The sequence below is a fragment of the Pezoporus flaviventris genome, unplaced genomic scaffold, assembly GCF_033815535.1.
Source record: "Pezoporus flaviventris isolate CSIRO_AGI_PZ_B2104156 unplaced genomic scaffold, CSIRO_AGI_Pfla_v1 ptg000029l, whole genome shotgun sequence".
Lineage (NCBI taxonomy): Eukaryota > Metazoa > Chordata > Aves > Psittaciformes > Psittacidae > Pezoporus > Pezoporus flaviventris.
The window spans coordinates 8798543-8818788 of record NW_026892577.1 but is presented as its reverse complement, the minus strand read 5'-3'; the positions used below and the strand labels follow the sequence as shown (position 1 = coordinate 8818788).

General features: G+C 41.5%; 1 protein-coding gene across 1 annotated transcript in view; it reads left to right on the top strand.

The window, feature by feature from the left end:
• SORCS3 (sortilin related VPS10 domain containing receptor 3) overlaps positions 1-20246 on the top strand; it is a 300335-nt gene that overhangs the window by 237895 nt on the left and 42194 nt on the right. The window contains exons 12-14 of the mRNA XM_061458813.1: positions 383-459; positions 562-653; positions 4759-4866. Coding sequence (XP_061314797.1) covers positions 383-459; positions 562-653; positions 4759-4866 — 277 coding nt within the window. The remainder of the gene's footprint in view (positions 1-382; positions 460-561; positions 654-4758; positions 4867-20246) is intronic.

Below are 20246 nucleotides of genomic sequence, written 5' to 3'. Positions count from 1 at the left end.
TAAATTCGCAGTTCGGGACAGCTAGGTCACTGAGAACAATCAACATTGTCTGGAATACTCTTCAGTCTGGTCTCTCCCTCTCTGCTGCAAAGTCATTTGACCCACCTTAATTCTCTGAACCATTTCTGCTGCCACGTGAGGTTCATACTTAAACAAAAATATTTCCTTCAAGCGGAACTGCTATTTCATTACATCGCAATTTTCAAACAGCATAGCTCTTGTGAATGAGTGTTGTCACCTGACCATCATGGTTTTTTTAGATGAGAATAGAATCAAAAGCAGCAAAAAAAAGCATTGGTCAGGACAAGTAATTTTGGTTTCTTGGAAAAATGCAGTTCTGTGTTCATCCGTGCAAGAATGTCTGTACTTGGTTGTGTTGCAGGCAATATTGGCTCTGAACTTTCCTACACTGATGTTGGCATGTTCATCTCTTCTGATGGTGGAAATTCCTGGAGACAGGTATGTTTTGCTGAGCGAAGGAAAGCATGGAGCCTTTGTTAGTCCTCTTCTGATTCTTCCCGGTAGAGTGGAACACTCATGCAGCACCTGATTTGTTTGCAGATCTTCGAGGAGGAATACAACGTTTGGTTTCTGGACTGGGGAGGGGCACTAGTGGCCTTGAAACACACATCAGTGCCCATCCGGCACATGTGGTAAGGAAACTTACTATTTGACGTGTTTTTCCAGTGGGGATAGGCTGACAGTTGTGGTAACATCTATTGCATCGCCTCGTCAACATCTGCTAGTGTCCATAAAATGGGTAAATGAGATAATTCTAATCTGCATTTTACCATCATTTTGGTTTTCTCGATTAATATGATAGTTATTGTACCACTTTATAAATGTAATGGCTATATACATAATCACACAGATATATTAATTACTCTTTGCGCTAGTGATGTACTGTGAGGCTTCAGATGGGGTTTCTTTCACACAGACACATATATACTGAGTAAGAAATCATCCTTTGTATTTCTTAGAGGATGTGTCCGTCAGTTCTGCCTTTTGTTTATTATTAAGCTGGTTAGCGACTTAAAGGGAGGGAGAGGAGTGCAAAGCAGGTGTTGATAAGACAACAGAGATATGACAATAGAGATATGTTGCTAACATTGCTCTCTCCTATAGGTTTTCACTATCAATTTCCAGAGATACAGTGGTGGCAACTGAATAGATTTGGAGGTGGAATAGGGCAAAGTGATTTCTCAGCTGAAGATACCATTTTTCTATAAATAGGTTATAACAGTCTAAGCACTAAAGATACTGCCCAAAATTATCCTCTCCTTTGTCTTTGCCCCTCTCACTCCTGGCACCAGGTAAGCATTGGAGAGAGGCATTCTGAAATTTGGAACTAACCTTGTTTACAGAAAATGTGTGTATTAGCATCATCTTCAGCCTCTGGTCTTGAGTGAAAGAAAGACATGGCTAATGGACTGACCTACCCAGCTTCTAATGTTGTTTAGAAGTGAATTAGTTAGAAATAACCTTCAGAGACAAGATTTGTGTTCCTGTCTGCAAGACTGAGTCCTCCCACAGGTTGATGGTGCTAAGCACATGTCTATCTCATGCTTTTCATGCAGAACAGGAAAAGTGGCCTGCAGTCAAATAGAAAAAGAAAGCAATAGTAGTTTGGCAGCAGTGATGAGGTGTTAAGGTCTCATCTACCAGAGTCATTATGGTACAAAATCCTACAGCTAAATTACAGTCATTCAGAAGCTGGAGACTTTAAGACAAGCTGTCTTTGCTGACCACAAGGTATTCTTCCAGAGATGTGCCTTAAGAACATTAATGGCTCCTTTCTCAATACGAAAAGCTTCTGGAGTTTATATTCCTGACCTGACAGATAAGTCTTAGGTGGCTGCAACAGATTTCTATTAAAGTTTAAATGTGTTGCATTTATGCACATTTCATGATCATCTGAGCTAAATAAATGCTTTAGTTTTGGTGCATTAGTAGATTATTGACACAGGATGTATTGGCTTATATTCCTAAAGCTTTGTAATTTTTCTAGGATAGGGGAACCTATCTTTAAGAGATTTGTGCCTTTGTGCACTTACAAGCAAGTTGTAACTTAGTGCGTACTGAGTCAGGGCCAGCATCCCCTTGCCAACAACTTTCGTAAGTGGACATATAAAGGAGAGCAGTAACAGGGCAGACCCATAATGATGCTTCCAGAAGACTCCAGCTGTCTGTGGTAGAAGCATGTTGTGTGACTAGAACTGTTTGCCCCTGGTAGGTAACTCAGTGATCGTGACTATGCCTGATGTGCCACAGGACCATGTTTAGACCAAGCCAGGTATGAGTCAAGTCAGAAGAGTGTGTTAGGCAAGGGTAGGTGTCACCAGCAGTAGGTACATTGGGCTGTGGCAAGTTGAGCTCTGAAAGAGTAAAAGGAGAGCCGCTTATTGAAAGAGCTGTATTAACCATTTATTACTACATTATTCAACCCAGATGTAACTGTTTTAATTGTGTCTTACCTTGTGAAGGCTCTTTGGACATAAAAAGGATGTTAGATGCAAGTGCCTGTACTGGGGAAAGATTTGGTCACAGGCTGGTTTTCCACAGGAGCTAAGAACCCAGTTCACCTTAGTTTGCTTTTCAGAGGCTCCTTTCAGATGTTCTGCCTTGCCACTAAATCTCATGAAATGGCATGTGCAGTACTATGAGTGCCCCACCCACTATATTAAATGAGTAGTGATTTAGAGCTGCTATTAACAAGCCCCAGTAGGTTTCCTCCAAAATTGTACCCTTATGGACTTTGGAATTTGCTTCATATCACCTCAGTAAGCACCTGTTTCATGGGCAGGAGTGGAATAGATTAAAGGGTACATGTATATCCATTAGTTCTCAGGCTGAGACATTGTACAATAAGTTTCATCCTGGAGAAAAGAGGGCTGGATAATTGAAAAGCCAAGAGAACTTTAGCTACACTAATGAAGCATGCTGTTCCCCAGAAATTGAAATGCTATTTAGATAGATAAGCATGCAGGAAGAACAGCATACAAATGCACAGGTGTGTGGGAAGATACATATATTTAAATAAGTAGATTTAGGGCAGATAAGCTTTTTGTATGCTGTTGTACTCCCAGCTTTCTGTCTTCAGTCTATAGTCAGCTTCCTATTCTGGCAGATGTGCACTGTAAGTCAGGTGAAGGTGTTTTTCTAGGAGCTGTGAGAGGCAGAGGCTTAGGAAATAGTGATTGCAAGCCTTGGTTTTCTACACTTGAGGTCTGAGGCTGGTGTAACCCATTGTAATAAATATTACACTGGCCTCCTGGTCCTTTGGTGGCATTAGGTGTCCCTGATGAGACTTACTTGGGGTGGGAGGATTCAGTTTCCAGCAAGACTCTCTCAGACAAATCCAGGTGCTCAGATGCATGTGTGTGAACACTTTTCTTGCCTGGAAAATAAGGCAAACTTCTTTTCTATTTTCACTTTAAAATGAGCAGTGTTTCCTGCTGTTTAAATATGAAGTCTGTGCTATGACTGTCTGTTGGTAATGTCCATCGGTAGCAATCTGTGAACTTTCACAGCCGGGGTACCATGCAGAATTACAGAGAACTCTGTAATGGCCCCTGCTGGGAGAAGATCAAATAATTTTATAGCTAATCAACCTTTGTGCTTCTCTGTTCATTATTTGCTGGTATAATTTGGAGCTGAAATCCTGTGCAGAAATTGTGCAGGAATGGTTATGCAAACAGTCTGGGGGCAGAGAGAAATGCAGTTGCTCTCAGAACTGTTGATGGGCATCCTGCCTGCAGGTTGCCTGTCTTTCCTGCTGCAGTAACAGCTGGGTGTGCACACCCTCCTCTGGCTGTTTTCTGCACAGCTGTGGCACAGGCTAGCATGGTGACCTGAAGGCTGGTGGCAAACTGAGGTCCATGGGACAGCAGAATAGGAGCAGCGACCATCCCACTGCCCCATCTAGAAGTAGAGCACCAAGTGGCAGCCCCAACCCTGGGTGTCAGGCAACTCACTGGGACAGGGATGGGCTGGGGCCAGGGACGTCAGCTTGTGTCAGGCCAATGTACTATCTAATTCAACCAAGACCCTGTTGGCTGGATTAGGACACATGTGCTCTTTGATAAAAACAGGAAGTAAGCCACATGGTGATTGTGGGTATGGACAGATGATCAAAAGCCACTGAATTATCCAGACTTGTCACTGACAATGTGAACAGATTCCAAATGCTTTAATTTTAATCAGCATGCAACTTTGCTTTACAACAAGCAGCGAGCATCCAGACCAATCATTGATTGTGGTTCAGTTTGGCTTCCTTCCTCCCTCCACTTTGTACAATGGAGGGCACCTCTGAAATGGCATGCAAGGAAGTATTAATAGTGTTAGAGAGATTGTACTTAATGGCATATGGCATTGATACGCACACGGATTGAAATATCCCATGGTGTTGACGGCAATTTTCATGCATTCAGGACAGGACTACTTATGCTCTGAGAGATGCCTCATGCCAGGTGCTATTGAAGATCCAGAAACAGGACTTGCAATGCCTCTTGATCCATTGAGGTCTGATGTACAGCTGGATCAAATATACCTGTGTCCTTATTGGCAATGTTTATACTTTCTAAGGCTTTGATCTTTCAAAGTACGCCAAGAGCATGAATTAGTGGTCTGGGAAATGGCAAAGATTGTTGCTTGTCTGTAAATCTAGCTGCTGGAGCTTGCAGACCTTATACAACCTCTAATTGCTGCAGTTGTACTAAAGTTTTTAATGTGTATAAATCTTGTCTGCTTCTATCCCAGGGTGAGTTTTGATGAGGGAAGATCATGGAGTAAATACAGTTTCACATCAACACCACTTTTTGTGGATGGATCCCTTGTAGACCCTGGCATAGAGACCCAGATAATGACGTAAGTATAGCAGCTCTTAACTTCTTTAAAATGTGATGGCAGAAAGGAGTGCATGGGGATCCCCAAGTGCATGGTAAGCCTCATGGTATGCAGTGCAGCACTGTGTAGTTACACATGTGGTGTTGCATGAAGGTTTGGTGCTGTTTGTGGGTTTTGCTGATGGTCACAGACACAGGTGGAGTATCCATGTATCATGTGCCAAAGAGATGATGGAGCCAAACTCTTCCCAGTAGCGGCAGGGGGTATAACAAGGTCCCAAGCTGTATCTTGTGAGTTCAAATAAGACAGTAGGTAAATCTGCTTCTCTGGGGAGTGTTGTAGCCCTAATTACTTTACAGAGAAGTTGTGGTATCACCACCCCTGGAAGTTTTCAAGCCTTGACTAGATGAAGCCGCCTCTGCCCTGATCTGTATTTGGTGACAGTCTGTTTTGGAGTAAGTCTGTGTGATACATGCATGGGTTGAAACATCCCATGGTGTTGACAGCAACTTTCATGCATTCAGGACTGAACTGCTTATGCTTTTATGCTCTGAGAGATGCCTCATGCCAGGTGCTGTTGCAGATCCAGAAACAGGACTCCAGATGTCCCTTCTCATAAATGTAACTGAGATTGTGTTTCTTGCATCTGGCGTCCCAGAGGTTGCAGTGCTCTTCAGAGGCCACAGATGTGTATGGCTGCACCAGTTCTGTGCTTGCTCCAGTTGTGCGGCTTGACTGTCTTTTGAGATTGCTGCTGAGTATGAATATCCCCAAACCTCTTTAGTTGCTATCTGCATTGTGGGTTGTACATCTGGTTTTAGCTCAAGTGTGTTCTCAGTGTGCGTGTGCACAGCTGAGCTCAGAATAACCTTCCTTGTCTGGGGTATAGTATGCTATGATTCACCCATACAATGGAAGGAAGAGCCTGGGCAGGCACCAAAGGTTCTTGGACCTTCCTCCTCCCAAGAGTTCTGAAGCTCTGGGCAAGGCTGGAAGAACTGGCAGATAATTTTGGCTCAAGATCAGAGTTTAACAAACAGGGGAGAGAGGAAACTTCTTAAATTCAAAGGCATCTTCAAATAGTCATTCACCCTGTTGTGCAAAGCAGATCAGAACATGCTGCACTGGGATTCTGAACAAAGAAAGAACTAGATGCACTGCCTTCATTGCTTGCAGACGTGCCTTCTTACCTGTATTTTCTCTGAGCTGACTGGAACAGCTTGAAAAGGATCAGGAGGCAAGGTGGCTAAGACGCCTTAGACTGGGGCACACCTGTGAAGCATATCTGCAGTGGCATGAAGGAGTGCATTTGGTTAATCACATCAGATGCTGTTGCAGCACAACTTTAGGACAGGCAATACAAGATAAATTTCATCTTGCACCTGATTTGCTTTTCCTGTTTTCTGCACCTTCAGCTGAAGTTCCTGCAGATTTTCACTACTTGCAAGAGAAAGGAGATTCAGTCCCAGTGTATTTTCTTCTAGGCTTCAGTCCATCTGCCTACTTATATGGCAGAAATGTGTGTGTGTTTCTCCTTGCTGGTGTCACTGGTAGTGACAGACTTGAGAGCAGACTGCTGGGTACGCTTGTCATCAGTTTCTGAGGAAGCTTGGATCAAATAGAAGTTTTGTGTCCTGGGCATTTCTGCTAGTAATTTGAATTTATTCCAACTGGGTTGCATGATTGGTGTTGGTATGCCTTTCAAAGACCAGACCTACATTAGATTTCCATAAACAGAAACAAGTATGTGGTGAGGAGTAGTCTATATTTGCAGTTGAGCTCAACTTAGCTGTACGAAAAGGACTGGGGGAAAATCTTCCTCTGGCAAAGGGTCATTTGAGCTGGCTGCTTCTATGCCAATGGCAGAAGTGTATTGGTGCTGTAGTCTTGGGAGAACCAGGAAGGAATATCTAACTTGTGCATACCCATCTATATTTCCTGTGCTCAAGTATCACGGGAACACTGGGCTAAGTAATTCTGGTTATCTATATCTAAGCATAGGAGCAGCACTTTTGTTTCCCAAGCAGTGCTGGGGCAGAACGAGGCAGCTTCTGTATCTGTCACAGACAGTTACTGAGATTTTATTGGAGTAGAGGTGGCATCAATTATAGTAGGATTACTAGATTTTCCTTTACTCCAAAACCATGCCTTGGCTTTGGCTTTTTCTGCAAAAAAAAGTAGAGTATTTGTTTCCGTGGAAGACTATATCTGTACATCTGCTGTCTTGCTATCTGCAATATTAACCCTGGTTTTGCAAAGAGCAAAACGTAACAACATATGATATACCTATGAGCCTTTTCACAAGACTGCTGTGAGCATCCTGTTGGGGCAATATATACCAATCCTCAGCTAAAGACTAGGTCCTGTATTCTCTTCACTCTGTGCATTTTTCTCCAAATGCAGCAATAATGTGTCATTTTCTGTATTAGTAAATAAAGTGTTTCTCTGAAATTCTTTGGGCAATGCACAATGTGCATCATCTTCCAACCCCATACACACACATGCAGAGACAGATCTGAGCTCAAATAAATTTACACATCAGCACCTTCATTGAAATCAATGGAGCTAATCAACTAGCTGTGGATTTAGCCCATTTACTTTATAAATCAATGCAGTTTTCTTCTGAGATGAAAGACGCATTTTAAAACTAAGATTGTTGTTACTTATATGTCTGTAGTCTTCTGATAGAGAATGTAGGAAGTGAGTTATCTTGCTGAATATTGTGTATCAGCTTTGTTGAGAGCTGACTCTTGAAATCTCTGCAGGTGTATCATTATTATTGCTATTGTTATTGTTATTAGTATTGTTTTTATTATTAAAGTCATCATTAGGAATTTTAAAAACTATTCTTAATAGTCTGTAGTCTGCCATATAGAGACATTTCACATGACACTTGTAATAAATGTTTAGAGAAATTCCTATTCGCAATATTAAAGAAACTGAGGAGGAAAAAGCCCATTTATAAAGCCTGTTTGCAAACCATTTCTATGCAGATCACTTGGGTATTTCTTGCAATGAGCATTTTAGTGAACTCATCTATAAAGGCATCATAATGAGCTTGTGGAAGCTTTGGCCGAGAAGAAATCAATGCCTTTCTATTGCTACTGGCCATCCTTTGAACCAAGGCAACACACGATGGTTGGAGGTACATGGAATTTGTGTTTGCAGGTAGAAATCCCAGTGATTTCAAGAAGCTGATGAGAGGAGCACAATGGTTTGGTATTAGCATCCCCCGGCTGACAATGGGAGCAGTGGGAGCTCTTAGAGCAGAAGCAGGGCTGAGGCAGGCACCGAGACTGTTATCATATTTGTGCTCTGCCAAAACGGGTAAATTAGTGGCTTTTAAAGATTTCTCTTTCATCCTGGAAAATGTAAGATGTTTCATTGAGTGGTCTCAGCTGATTCCTATTAGGGACACTTTTTTTCCATTGATTTGTATAAAGTGGTCTGTGTTCAACTACTTCAAAAACTAATATTCACAGGACAATGTGTATACTCCAACTATTATTAACATATTGTGTTATTAATAACATTATTATAATACCATCTTATTAAAGTCAGTACATCAGTAGAATGACTATTATTCCCAACCTTCATTTTGTGGCACATCCTATAAGGGGCTGTAGGAAGCAGCAACAGTTTTAGCATAGAATTTCATGCCGTTTCATGACTGTTTTCTGAGCAGTTGCAGTATCTGTCTATATGAGCATCCTAGGTTTTTTTTGGATCTTCTGTGCTGTGTATAAATGTCCTAAAAAGTCATAAAGAGCTTACCAGTAAAATCTGTAGATTTGCGTGTAGGGGCATTATATGATTCTGAGTATCTTAGTGTACTTTGAGTTGCAACCTGCTTTTAATGGGAAGTTGGACAAGATGTCTTGCAGAGGTCTGATTCACTCTATTTTATGATTTTGTTATTTCACATAGCTGTAAGGGTGCAAGAATTAAGTATTTCCTTACAAGCATAGCTGAGTGGGCTGTGCTAAAAATGTAGTTTTGTGACACACAGGGAAGTACTATGAGACTGTGTGAGCTCGTGTAACTTGGAGCTACTGACTGAACAAGGTGAATCCACTCTCTCCATTCCCGAGTGATCATCCACTTACGTAGTTCCTTCTACTGTTTTGACATTCATCTCATCTGACAAGATGGTCAGTTCAGCTCCTTTAACATCACAGAACTTCAAGAGATTTGTACCAAATTTTGGTAACAAATTGCAGGTGTGAGGAAAATAGCTACAGCAAACAAAGGGTCCTGCAGGAAAATAAATGCATATGGGCAATAGGTTATGTATGTTTTTATGTGACCCACAGAGTGCCTAGAAAGCACTAGTCTTTGAAACCTACAGTTTTCTAAGTTCTGTCCTATAACCCTCACTGGTGACTGGTATATCTTCTAATGATCTCACATTCTAATGAGTCTGTGTTGACAAACCATAGGCACAGCATGTTACGTGCCTGAGATTGTCCACCAGGGGAAAAGAACCAGATTGTCTTCACGTTCTAGTCAATTGTGATATATCCAAACAGAAGCAGTATTTGGTTGAGAGAGTTGCTAGTCTGTACCATTCAAATCAGAGACAAGATGGTTTTGTGGGTCCAGAGAAGGGCTTTATGTTGTTCCAGCTCTGACTCATAATTATTACCTCTGCCACTTCATCTTCTCTGCTAAGCATCTCTCCAAACTTATATTAAGAGAAATAACCTTTTTGCTTCACAGCCCTGCAGAGCTTTGCTATCATTTAGTAGACTCATAATATGTGTGTGTGCAGACACTCATTTATAGATGGGGATCATTAAGTTTGCTCTGATAAATATATATTTATGTATACACACCCACTTCTCTGTTTCTATGTATGTATACTTAATGGTCCGTATATATCAGTATATGCATCATTGAGCATTAACATTTTCAGTGAAAGGATTTAATACAAGCTGGTCTGCTAACATTGCTGCAACTACTGCTTTTAGCTATGTATATGTTAGAAAGTGTTCCCGGTTGTAAATGAACAGGTTATAAGCCCTGCCCTTTTTCTAACACCTTCTCATTTACATGGACATGCAGCTTTACCAGGGATGAAATGGGAGCATTTTTCTTCCAGGAGACCCATAAAATTACTGGCAATCCATCACTGGGTGGTGATGAGTGGTGTAGAATGAATAAGTACCTGAGAAACATTGGAAAAGGTGAGATAGATGCCAGGAGAGGTTTGAGGTAAGAAAGGAAACATTAAGGGTACAAGCCATGCTGAGTCAGACCAGAGGTCCCTCTAGCTCAGTGTCATGCTCCGCAGTGGTGAGTAGAGGGTGCTAAAAATATATATATTTTTTAAAAAGAAAACTTTACCTTGTACACTTTTCTCATTTACAGAGATTTGCAACATAAGAGACTTTCTTGGCCAAACATGGTATTTTTATTTCTAGGACATTAATGATTCTATTTTTTTGAGGGTTGTTTTTCCCTAAGTTCCTTAAAACACTTAGCAGCCATATTACCATGTGGCCAGGAGTTCTATGAGTCAACTCTTATTCTGAAGAACTGACTCACTTGTGGAAGACATCAGCAAAGTATGTACATGTATGAAGGCAACATGGACAGATTCTGATCAGCACTAAGCAGAGGTTCAGCAGGTTGAGTATGAGAGAAAGGCAACAGCTCCCAGGTCCAAGCTCCTACATAGTTCAGAATTACATGGGAGCCAAGAGTCATTTTCCTGTCACTTTCTGATAATGTGATTATCATCTTTCAGCTTCAAGCAAGGTAACGTTCACCCCCTTCTGCTCAAGTCTTACTGTCACATTTAAAAGCTGAGACAGGCAAGAAAATTACAAGCTGGCACAATGTCCTTGAAAGATTCTGCCCCTCTGCTTAGGGGTAGGGAGCTGTGGATCTGTCACCTCTGAGTGGCTGGGCTGAGAAAAGTGGCACCTTATGGTTTCTACTACCTTAAGGATATAGAAAACAGTGCTTTTGTTGGGGTGTGGTCAGAGGAGCTGGCCTTCTCCCTGCTGGGCCAACAGCCTTTGTCCTTTGTAGCTGGCTCCCCTGCGAGCAATCTCAACAAATGAGAGAAGAGGTGAGTGGATGGCAGAAACACCAAGAAATTGTTTTTCCTAGAAGAAATTGAGGTTCTTGTCCAACATGTGTAAAGACAAGACACAATGTTCCTCAATTCCTGTGACACAGCAGAGGTCTTCAAACTCCTGCCATCAATCTGGTCTCTTTTCACTTCACTCTGCTTGAGAAAAAGGGAAGGAAGCTGTCTGAAAGAAAGAAAGACAGATTTTCTTCCGCAACTTCTGCTGCTCCTGCTGAGCTCAATAAAGGATTTGGCGATGAAAGATTTCAGAGGAATGATTTCAATAGAGGTCTGTAGAAAGCTAAACCCAACTTGCAGCTTCCACTGCAGAAAACAATAAAAGTGATCATTTACGGGGGCTGTTGTGTTGGTGGGTTCTGAATTCTGTCCTTATTTATCTTCAGCTCTTTTGGGACCCAGGGCTGACCAGCCAGCCTGCACTGCTCTCAGGCTTACCAAAACTATGGGGGTTTTGAAAGATTGGAGGGCAGATTTCAAAACCCAGGTTATCCAAGTTACATAGGTACCATAAGATGCATAGAAAGCACTGATAGGTTTTAATTGTCCCCATTGTGGTTTTGTCTTGCATTTCAGTTTTTCTGTCTTTTTATGTTTATTGCTATATCTGTTTGTGGTGCAGTTGGCTTTATTATTAGCTGTGGGTTTTACTGCGAGGCTTTGATATGCCCTTGTGAGTTCATTGCACTGTCCTTGCTCACGGGGCTGTGAAAGCTGCAGTCCACAAGCCTACATAAGGATTCTCCAGAACAGGATCAGTGAAATTGAAGTGAATCTGTGAAAATAATGACTGCACACAGAAAGAAAAGTAAAATTTAAACCTTGATCTGAGGAAAAAATTACAAATATAATTATTAAGAAACCAAAATGATTGAAAGGGTATAGGCATTTGCTATAGTAAGCTACATTCCTGTATCATCTGATCTAATTTCAGAACTTTCTGGAAGTAATGAATACCTGGGATTTTGCAAGAAAATGATCAATCTGCTAATGCCGTCAAGTGACTTTACAATGGACAAGAAACTGTGTGTTATAGGAATTCCTATTTTATCCCAGCAGATGATCAGTTTAGACCCTGGAGTAAGACAGCTGATTGCCCATATCATTATCTTCATTTGCAAGATTTAAAGACATTATTAACGATCACAGATTAATCAGTGTCACTTCCTCCTCCCATCTCCCTCCCTGCCAGAGGAGTACTCCATTCGTTAGCCTTTGGATTGCTGCATGAATTCACCTAAACAGTCCACAGTAATATTGATTGTGCTGCTGATACTTGGCAGTGTGAGCTGAGTTCTTTCTGTGGCACTCGAATAGACAAATCAGGTGATGAGAACAACTGCTTAGAGTAATCTCTCTAAGACAGCATCGTGTGATTTATGGGGCTATAGGAGGAGGATGTCTGTGACTTGAGATCAGTTCCCAGCAGTTGTGCCATGTACTCATAAGATTCCTGCAGAATCCATAACACATAGAGAAGGCATTGGGCTCTGTGGCCTGTATTGTCTATCTTTGACTTTCTGGGGCAAATATTACTCTCATTGAAGTCACATGCTATTTATGGACAGTAGATCAAATATTATACAAATATAGTTATTTGCATAATATATAGAGAAATTAAGGCAGAACAAGGGACATGCCCATGGTCAGTCACTCAGCAGGCTGTCACAGGGAGGACTTGACATCAAATCAGGTCTCCGGAGTCCCAGGTGGGTGCAGACTTTTCTCTACTGTGCAGAATTTTCCCATTCCTTAGATGAAAAGAGATGCTGAGGTATGTCTGTAATGCTTAGACAAGGGGTAAGCATGTAGAGGAAGGGGGACTAGGAAAGGGACTTCAGACTGGAGGCTTTTATTCACTCAAGTGAATTAAAAAAGCCCTTACAGAAGGAGCAAGAACGAGCAGCAGGCTGATACATGATTTATTTTCCTTAAGTAAAAGGATAAGGTTTGCCTGATGACAATAAAATCCAGATATTCTCATCTATGTGCTTCATTTCTTGTGCTTTTAAGTAAGGACGAATGGATTATAGGTCTTGTTCTGTCCTCCTGCTAGCAGCTGGACTGGGCTGTATAAAGCACTCAGGCCTGGTGTGGGGTATACGGGGTGCTGTGCACACATATGTTCCTTAGAGTCATTCACCTTTCTGTTAGAGAGAGCCATGAAATATTCTGGTGCTCTGATCCTACCAGCCCTTAGGGCACTTGACCTCAGCACCTTTTCATCTCAGCCTGGCCCTGATCCTGCATGGGGCAGAAAGTGTTGCAGTACACCTGCTTTTCTGGGAGCAATCAGTGCTGGGTTGGCTGCATGGTTCACTCTAACAGATTTTTCATCACTGGCCTGAGTGAATGGTGGAAATCAACTCTCCAGAGGAGCCATACTGTAGTTTGAGGCATCTCATACAGCTCAGGTGGTGCTACAAGCCTTTATTCCCAAGGAGAGCTTGTCCTCATGTGTTTATTGTACATGGTTTCCTTGTTTCATGATCTCTTTGACCCAAGCCTGTGAAAATTCTCCCAATATAACTGGCCAGCCACCTTGTCACAACTGTTGCCCGCCAGGTACAGATCTCATCCCCTCTTGAGCCTTCTTCTCTCTGCTACCCTGTGCCAGACAAAGCTTGTCACCATGCTGCACCACAAACTGTCTGTCCCTATCACATGTGTTTGGAGCTTACATGTTCTGAGCAATGGCTTCCACATTTGTGTTGGACATCTGTGGTTAGAAATCTGCTGATTCATAGGATGAAGGATTGAAAAGACTTAACATGCCATATTACCCAGCTGGTAATACGGGCAAAGGGACAGCACCTGCCTCCGGTGGGACCACAGACCTGTTAGTGGCAGAAACACTCAGGTTGCTGATACCTGCCAGTGTCTTTTCTAAAAGAGGGAGGCAGCATCATCTTCTGGTTTCAAAGCTGTCAGAAACTGGTTGTCTTTCACGAGTGCTTCGAAGAAGAGAAAGAGCCCTTCTGAAAAACAGCATTAAAAATTAACATGCTTTCCCATCCCCCTTCCCAGGTGTCTCACGCTCCCTTTCATGTTGCTGGGATTTCTTTTGAAGCAATTGTCATGTAAAGTGGTTTGGGAACATTGGCAATGAATTTTTTAGAGACCAGATTTCAAAAGGTTCGGTTTGTTATTCAGTAAGTTCTTGTATTGATAGCACTTGGTATTTAAAAAAAATAATGAAAATCCCTATTTCCCCCATTGCCTTGTGCAGTATTTGTGCAGCTATTGGAGAAATCGAGCCCAAACTGTAGGAATGCTTCATAATTACATGTTCTGCAGATTACTTACTGATTGCACTTGGCGCTACTTGCTAACCAAAAGATCATGCTGTACCATGTCATTTGCAGTGGTTTTCCTCTTCTGCTCATACTTTAAAGGAAGTGCCCACTGAGCTGATGGATGATGCCAGGACTGTTTTCCAAAGCTGAGGGAAAAGGGTCAGCCATGATTGTACTGCAGGATTTTTATTGCAAGATTTTGAGTTTTTTCTCTATATTCACAGAAATTTTTCTGCTGCCCTATCTGCTCTCTCCTTCCTGACCTGGAATCTGTCAGTGGTGCAGCTTTCCATGACCAGTTGAGTATGGATTGCTAGTCAGTGAATGTGGCCAACACTTTGAAATGCTCTTCTGTGGAAAATATCCAAGTCTTGTCATTGCGTTTCACTTGGAACTGGAAATAAACCCCTTCCTTCAGACTTCATCTGTATGAGCAATTCTGTGAGATTCTCATTTGACCCTTCTCTTTGGGAAACAGAGTAAAGACTGAGATTTTCTTGAATGAATTTGTCATCACACAAACTTTCTGCTGTTAGCATATTCCTGAACGTTTCACTGCTGTTTTTTTTTCTCCCTCTGAATAGTATCAGTAGAACAAGGCCTTGTATGTATGGGAATTACACTAATTTGCACCAGCTGAAAATCTAGATTCAAATGGATGGTATATTTTATTTGGAAGAAAATGTGTCTCTTCTTTCTAGAAAAAAATGTCATTTCTTCTTTCTGTCCACAGAAATAAGTACAGCAGCCCTGAATCATCACCCAGTTGCCCTCAGGCTACTGTTCCTAGCTAACAGGTCAGCCAAAAGCAACTGCATTAAAAGCTCCAAAGTGGCTCTTAAAAGACCGTATTTATTGTTTAGGAAAAAAATTAGATGATGTTTTTTGTTGACAATTGCCTGCCTTTCCAGTGTCATCTTTACTCTTTTATGTTTCCTTTGTTTCCAGTCTCTTGCTCTCTGCATCCTCTTGCCAGTCATGAGACAGTATAACTCTCCCTCTCCCTTTTCCACTCTCCCTAATTGCTGATCTGTGTCGCTTTCAATTAAGTTCTACTTCCCTTGTCTCAGTCCCTTTCCATCCAATTTCCATGTAACTAGTGACCTCCTTTAACACTAATTCCAACTAAACCATAATAAAAAACAATTGGGAGGTTACACAGCCCATTTGGTTTTCTCTAAAGTCATGATTTATGTTTAATTCATGGGGAAATAGCTGATCTCTCAATCCCCATTCATAAAACCTAACCCTGCCAGCACAATTTCCAACTGTTCCATTGTTGCTTGTGTGGTTTTGGCCCTAACAGCTGAGCCTGCATAAAAGAACTCGTTTTGCTTTACTGCTACTTTCTTACACAGAGATGGCTTCAAATCCAAAGTTCATAACAGGCCCTCTTCTTGGTGTGAAAATGTCATCATTTTCTTTTATTGTCTCAAAGAACATAAATGCCAACAAATGATGTAACAACATTTATGTACCAAGTGCTTCTGAAGTGAGTGCACTGAACTAGGATCTCTAGCATGATAGGCTTACTGTTTTCCCTGCTATTTATAATGTAGGACCAGGGTAGCCTGGCTAGTGGGGAGAAAAATCCAAACCAAATCAAGGCAATTATGTAAGTGAGAGAACCTTGTACAAGGACACAGTCAGTTCTCAGCAAGAGCCAATGTGTTTGGGTGGATCTTGACCCTTTCTGCTATGTCATCCCCCCGCCTCTGGTCTACATTACCTAGTACTCTGGATGCATAGGAGATGTCAGCAGCCCATTTGTGTTGCCTCCATACATTCATGTCATGCTGATTGAACTAATTAGTTCTCCTGGAGCATGGAGCACTGTTGTACCAAGTGCAATAAACAGGAGCAAACTGCAACTCACATCTGGCTAGGCTTCTTAGCTCCATCTCGGTGTTAGTTTTACAAGTGCCAGAATATATCTTGCAGGAGAGCTTTGTTCTTCAAGCTTGCCAAAACCCACAAGAATGGAACTGTTGAGCTTAGACATATGGAGGCTTTATCTGGCAGTTGCTCGGGTCTACTTCTGCCAAATAATTAAATGGCTTTAGAGTTCATGAGAGCAGGCAAGGCAAATTTGAATAGCTCTGGTCCTGAACGTTTGTACTGATGGGTCCAAGCTGATGCCGCATGGACCTACCATGAGTGACTATGAGTGGGCCTATCTCATACCTATCCAAACTGTTTGTACAGAGGAAGTCTCCAGCCTGTGCTATGCCACTACACTGAGGGCGATATTGACCATACTCTGCTCATGAAACCACACTGGTGATATTTGCTGGGATGGGAGGTATGCTTTGCATACCTGATTAGCTGTTAAATTGCAATAGTAGCAACATGTGCTTCTCTTTCTGGACACCTAAGCCAGAATAAGCACCTTCAGTTGTGGTGGATTAACCACTCAGTGCTCTTGTCTCGGTGATTGCCCAGACCTGGAGCTCCCCCTGGTTTTGGTGAGACAACTTTATCCTTTCCAGGGACTAGAAAAAAGCAACACACCCTTGTTTCCCTGTCAGGAGGTGGTTCTTCCAGATTGTGTTTCATAGCACTTCTTGGGTTCATCCATTAAATTACTTCAGATACAAATAAAGAGGGATTTTAACTGAAATAGGATGGCAATCTTGCTTGACTTTCTCCCTCTCTACATTCCCACAGCAAAAGCACACATTCAGGTCAGCTGAAGCATTTACTGATTTGGGTGATTTTACTGTTGAGGATTTTTTGCTTGCTAAGACACTTCTACTGCAAGCCTTTTTCTTTTACTATGGGGGGGGGGAATCAAGGTTGATTTCAGGTTTTCCTAAATGAAACAGTCCCTTTATGATGACACTGCAGTTAGCTTTTCTTTTGGTATTATCAATTAAAGTATATATTTGGTGCTCTTTCTGTGTAGTCTTCTGTGGATCCATCCATTTATCTGCTTGTGTAGTTCATCTCAAAAGCTGCTGTCTATTAAGTATATATTATTGTTTTGCTTTTAGTTTATTTTTAGATATTCACAATGCTTAAAGCTTAAACAGTCTATTCGGTAGGGCCTGATCTTGTTAAAACCTGTCTCCAGAGGCCCCCAGTGTACCCTGTGATAAGCAAAATCTGGTAACTTTTCACCTCCCTCACCTTGTTGATGTATAGTAAGGAAAAAATGCTTCAGAAAGGAGGCTACATTTGGTGATTTATGTACTGAAGATGACATTAGCTGCTTTCTTCCTTTGGTTCTTCAGCCTTCTGTCTCACCAGGGAGCACAGCTGGGGACAGGAAGCATTACCAGAGACTTTGACCATTATCTCCTATTACATGCAGAGGAGCTAGGCTGACAAGTGAAATAAAAGTCCTCTGTATCCAGACCAGCCAAGTACAGACAGCTTCAGTGCATGCTCATTCCATATAATGTCCTGACAGTTTAATTCAGAAATGATAGAAAAGGACCTGATTTAGGCATAAGAAGACATTTCCATTTCTGTTCTTGAGCAGCTTGTCTGCCAGCAGGGATAGATCCAGATGGGTACAGCTGATGCCTTTCCTGTGAGCAATACACAAGCTATTACTTGAGAAGATCTATTTCTCATACCCTAGGCAGGGACATGAATTGAATCTATGCACCAGAGGTGGATGGGTTGTTATCTTATGATCTTCATAGAATCGCAGAATGATTTGGGTTGGAAGGGACCTTAAAAATAATCGAATTCCAACCCTTCCAACCTTGCACTAGACCAGGTTGCTCAAAGCCCCATCCAACCTGGCATGTGAGCAGCTCTTATCTCTGAAAGCTGCACCACATGGTTGATTAGGCTTAAGAAGCCTTTTATTGGGGGGGGGGGGGGGGGGGGGGTGGGAATTGCTGCTTTGGGAATCATGTGACCCAGAATCATCTCTGCAGCACAGAGGAAAACATCCCTCAATTCATTCTGTTGACCTGTCAGGAATGAGCAGTATTGAATAACATAAAAAGCACAACTATCAACAATTCAAGGAACAATAAGGCAAAAGCAATGCAATCTGAGAACACTCTATATACATAAAAAGCCTTTAAAATAGCTTCTGTACAAGGTTATCCAGTCAGTATATACTGCATTTGCAAGTTATTGTGTATTTAAAAAATTAATGAAAGATATAATTATAGAAGCATTACCAGTGACCTTTTCCAAAATGACTCTGTCATGAATCTGTAAGCATTTCAGAATTGTTTTCCACGTTCCTAATTTTTTTTTTCTGCAAATTACTGACATCTAGCCCTGGCAACAAAAAAGAAGAGATTGGGAAGCCTTTTCTGGTTTCCTAGCAATGGTTTCATGGTGAGTTATCCATAGAGCCAGTTGAGAAGATGCTGTTCTATTAGCTAAGATTTTATGTGGAGTTTTCAATGCTTACTCTGAGGGACGGAATGGAAACTATCCTGTCTAAAGCCTGTAAATTGCCATTCCATGGCTTAGGTTGGAGAACCTTCGTTAAATTGAGCTTAGTCAGAAAACTGATTTTGTCTAAATGCCATCTGGGCTCTTGTATTTATTGCTTCTCAATGACTTTCAGATCAGACTGCAGAGATGGAAAAAATCAAAACATAGTTTTTGTGTTGGCTTCACAGAGCTGGACCTTGAAAACCCATCTCTCTTCTTTTGTCTTCTGTCCTTGCAATAAGCAATTAAGAGCTTCCAGTTAGGCCACGGTAGAGAATGTTATTGAGGCAAAATTCATAGTACTTAATGTCCCCTTTTCCCCTGTATCATCTTGATAGTTTAGCTATACTTATTAAAAAAATAAAAATCTACCTCCCTAATTTAGTGAGCAGAAAAAGTAAATAAGAAACATGGGAATCAGATAAGATAAATGAAATGGTCTCTTCAAAGCAATGTGAGGACTCATCATTTGAGTAGGGAAAAATTAACTCCCACCAATCTCTTTCCATTTTTTCCCTTGGGACTTTTGTCCATCCACACCGGATACAGAAATCAAGAAGTATGTACTGGAGCACATAATACTAAGCACATACTGACACCTGAACACTAGCAGCTTTAAGATGTTGCAGCTCTTTGCTGTCTGCTCAACCCTCTCCAAAACAGGTATGGTAGGAAGAGGTCATGTGCATGCACCTTAGTCACTATGGAAAAATATCCAGTGATGTAGTTTACAAAACTGATGAAACTGATAAAAGCAAGGTTCACCTGCAATACCTGATTATGCTCAGTCAGGGTTTGTTCCCTGTGATGGTTTACTTAGGCCATTTTTAATTGCACAAAAGATGAGTGTTTTCTTCACTTCCTAAGGAAAGCTGTTTCAGGGTCCAAAGCATCCCCACAGATAACATAGCACTCTTTCCCATTCCTTATGTTTGCTTACTCTTATAGAAGTTTCAAATGCACAACAGAGTCATCTTGAAATGTAATGTAACCTTCATCATGTTGGCTGGTCAATCAAAACATGCTGTAGGTGTCTGGGTTGCATTTATTATTGGTGAGCAGTGTTCACAGGGTGCAGTTGCTTGCTAGATTCTGTGCATATCAGCAGCTCTTATCTCTGAAGGCTGCCCTGCAATGGTTGGTGAGGCTTAAGAAGGTTTTATTAGCAAGAGGGATGGGGGAGTTACTACTTCAGGAATCAGGTGAACCAAAACCATCTCTGCAGTACAGAGGAAAACGTCCCTCTCTGTTCACACTCTCTAATTACATTTAGTGTAGTATTGTTTCCATCTAAATTATAGCAATTATATACAGAAATCTTCTTTGAAATCATTTAATTAAAGAGTAGCTAATGCTCTTGTGCTTTTGGAATGCTAATATCCTGCCTTCCACTTAGGAGACTTTGTTGTTTTTTTTTCCATTTATAGATATTATCATGAAAAAATTTCGATGGCAGAGGGTTTTTTGGTTTCTGGTTGGGTTTTTTGTTGGGTTGGGGGGGGGGGTGCTTATTTTTTTTTGTGGCTTATTTTAATAGATTTAAAAAGCAAGCGGTTCTGGAGACTTTTGTAAAGTACAAAGAAGCGTTTTGCTCTCCTATT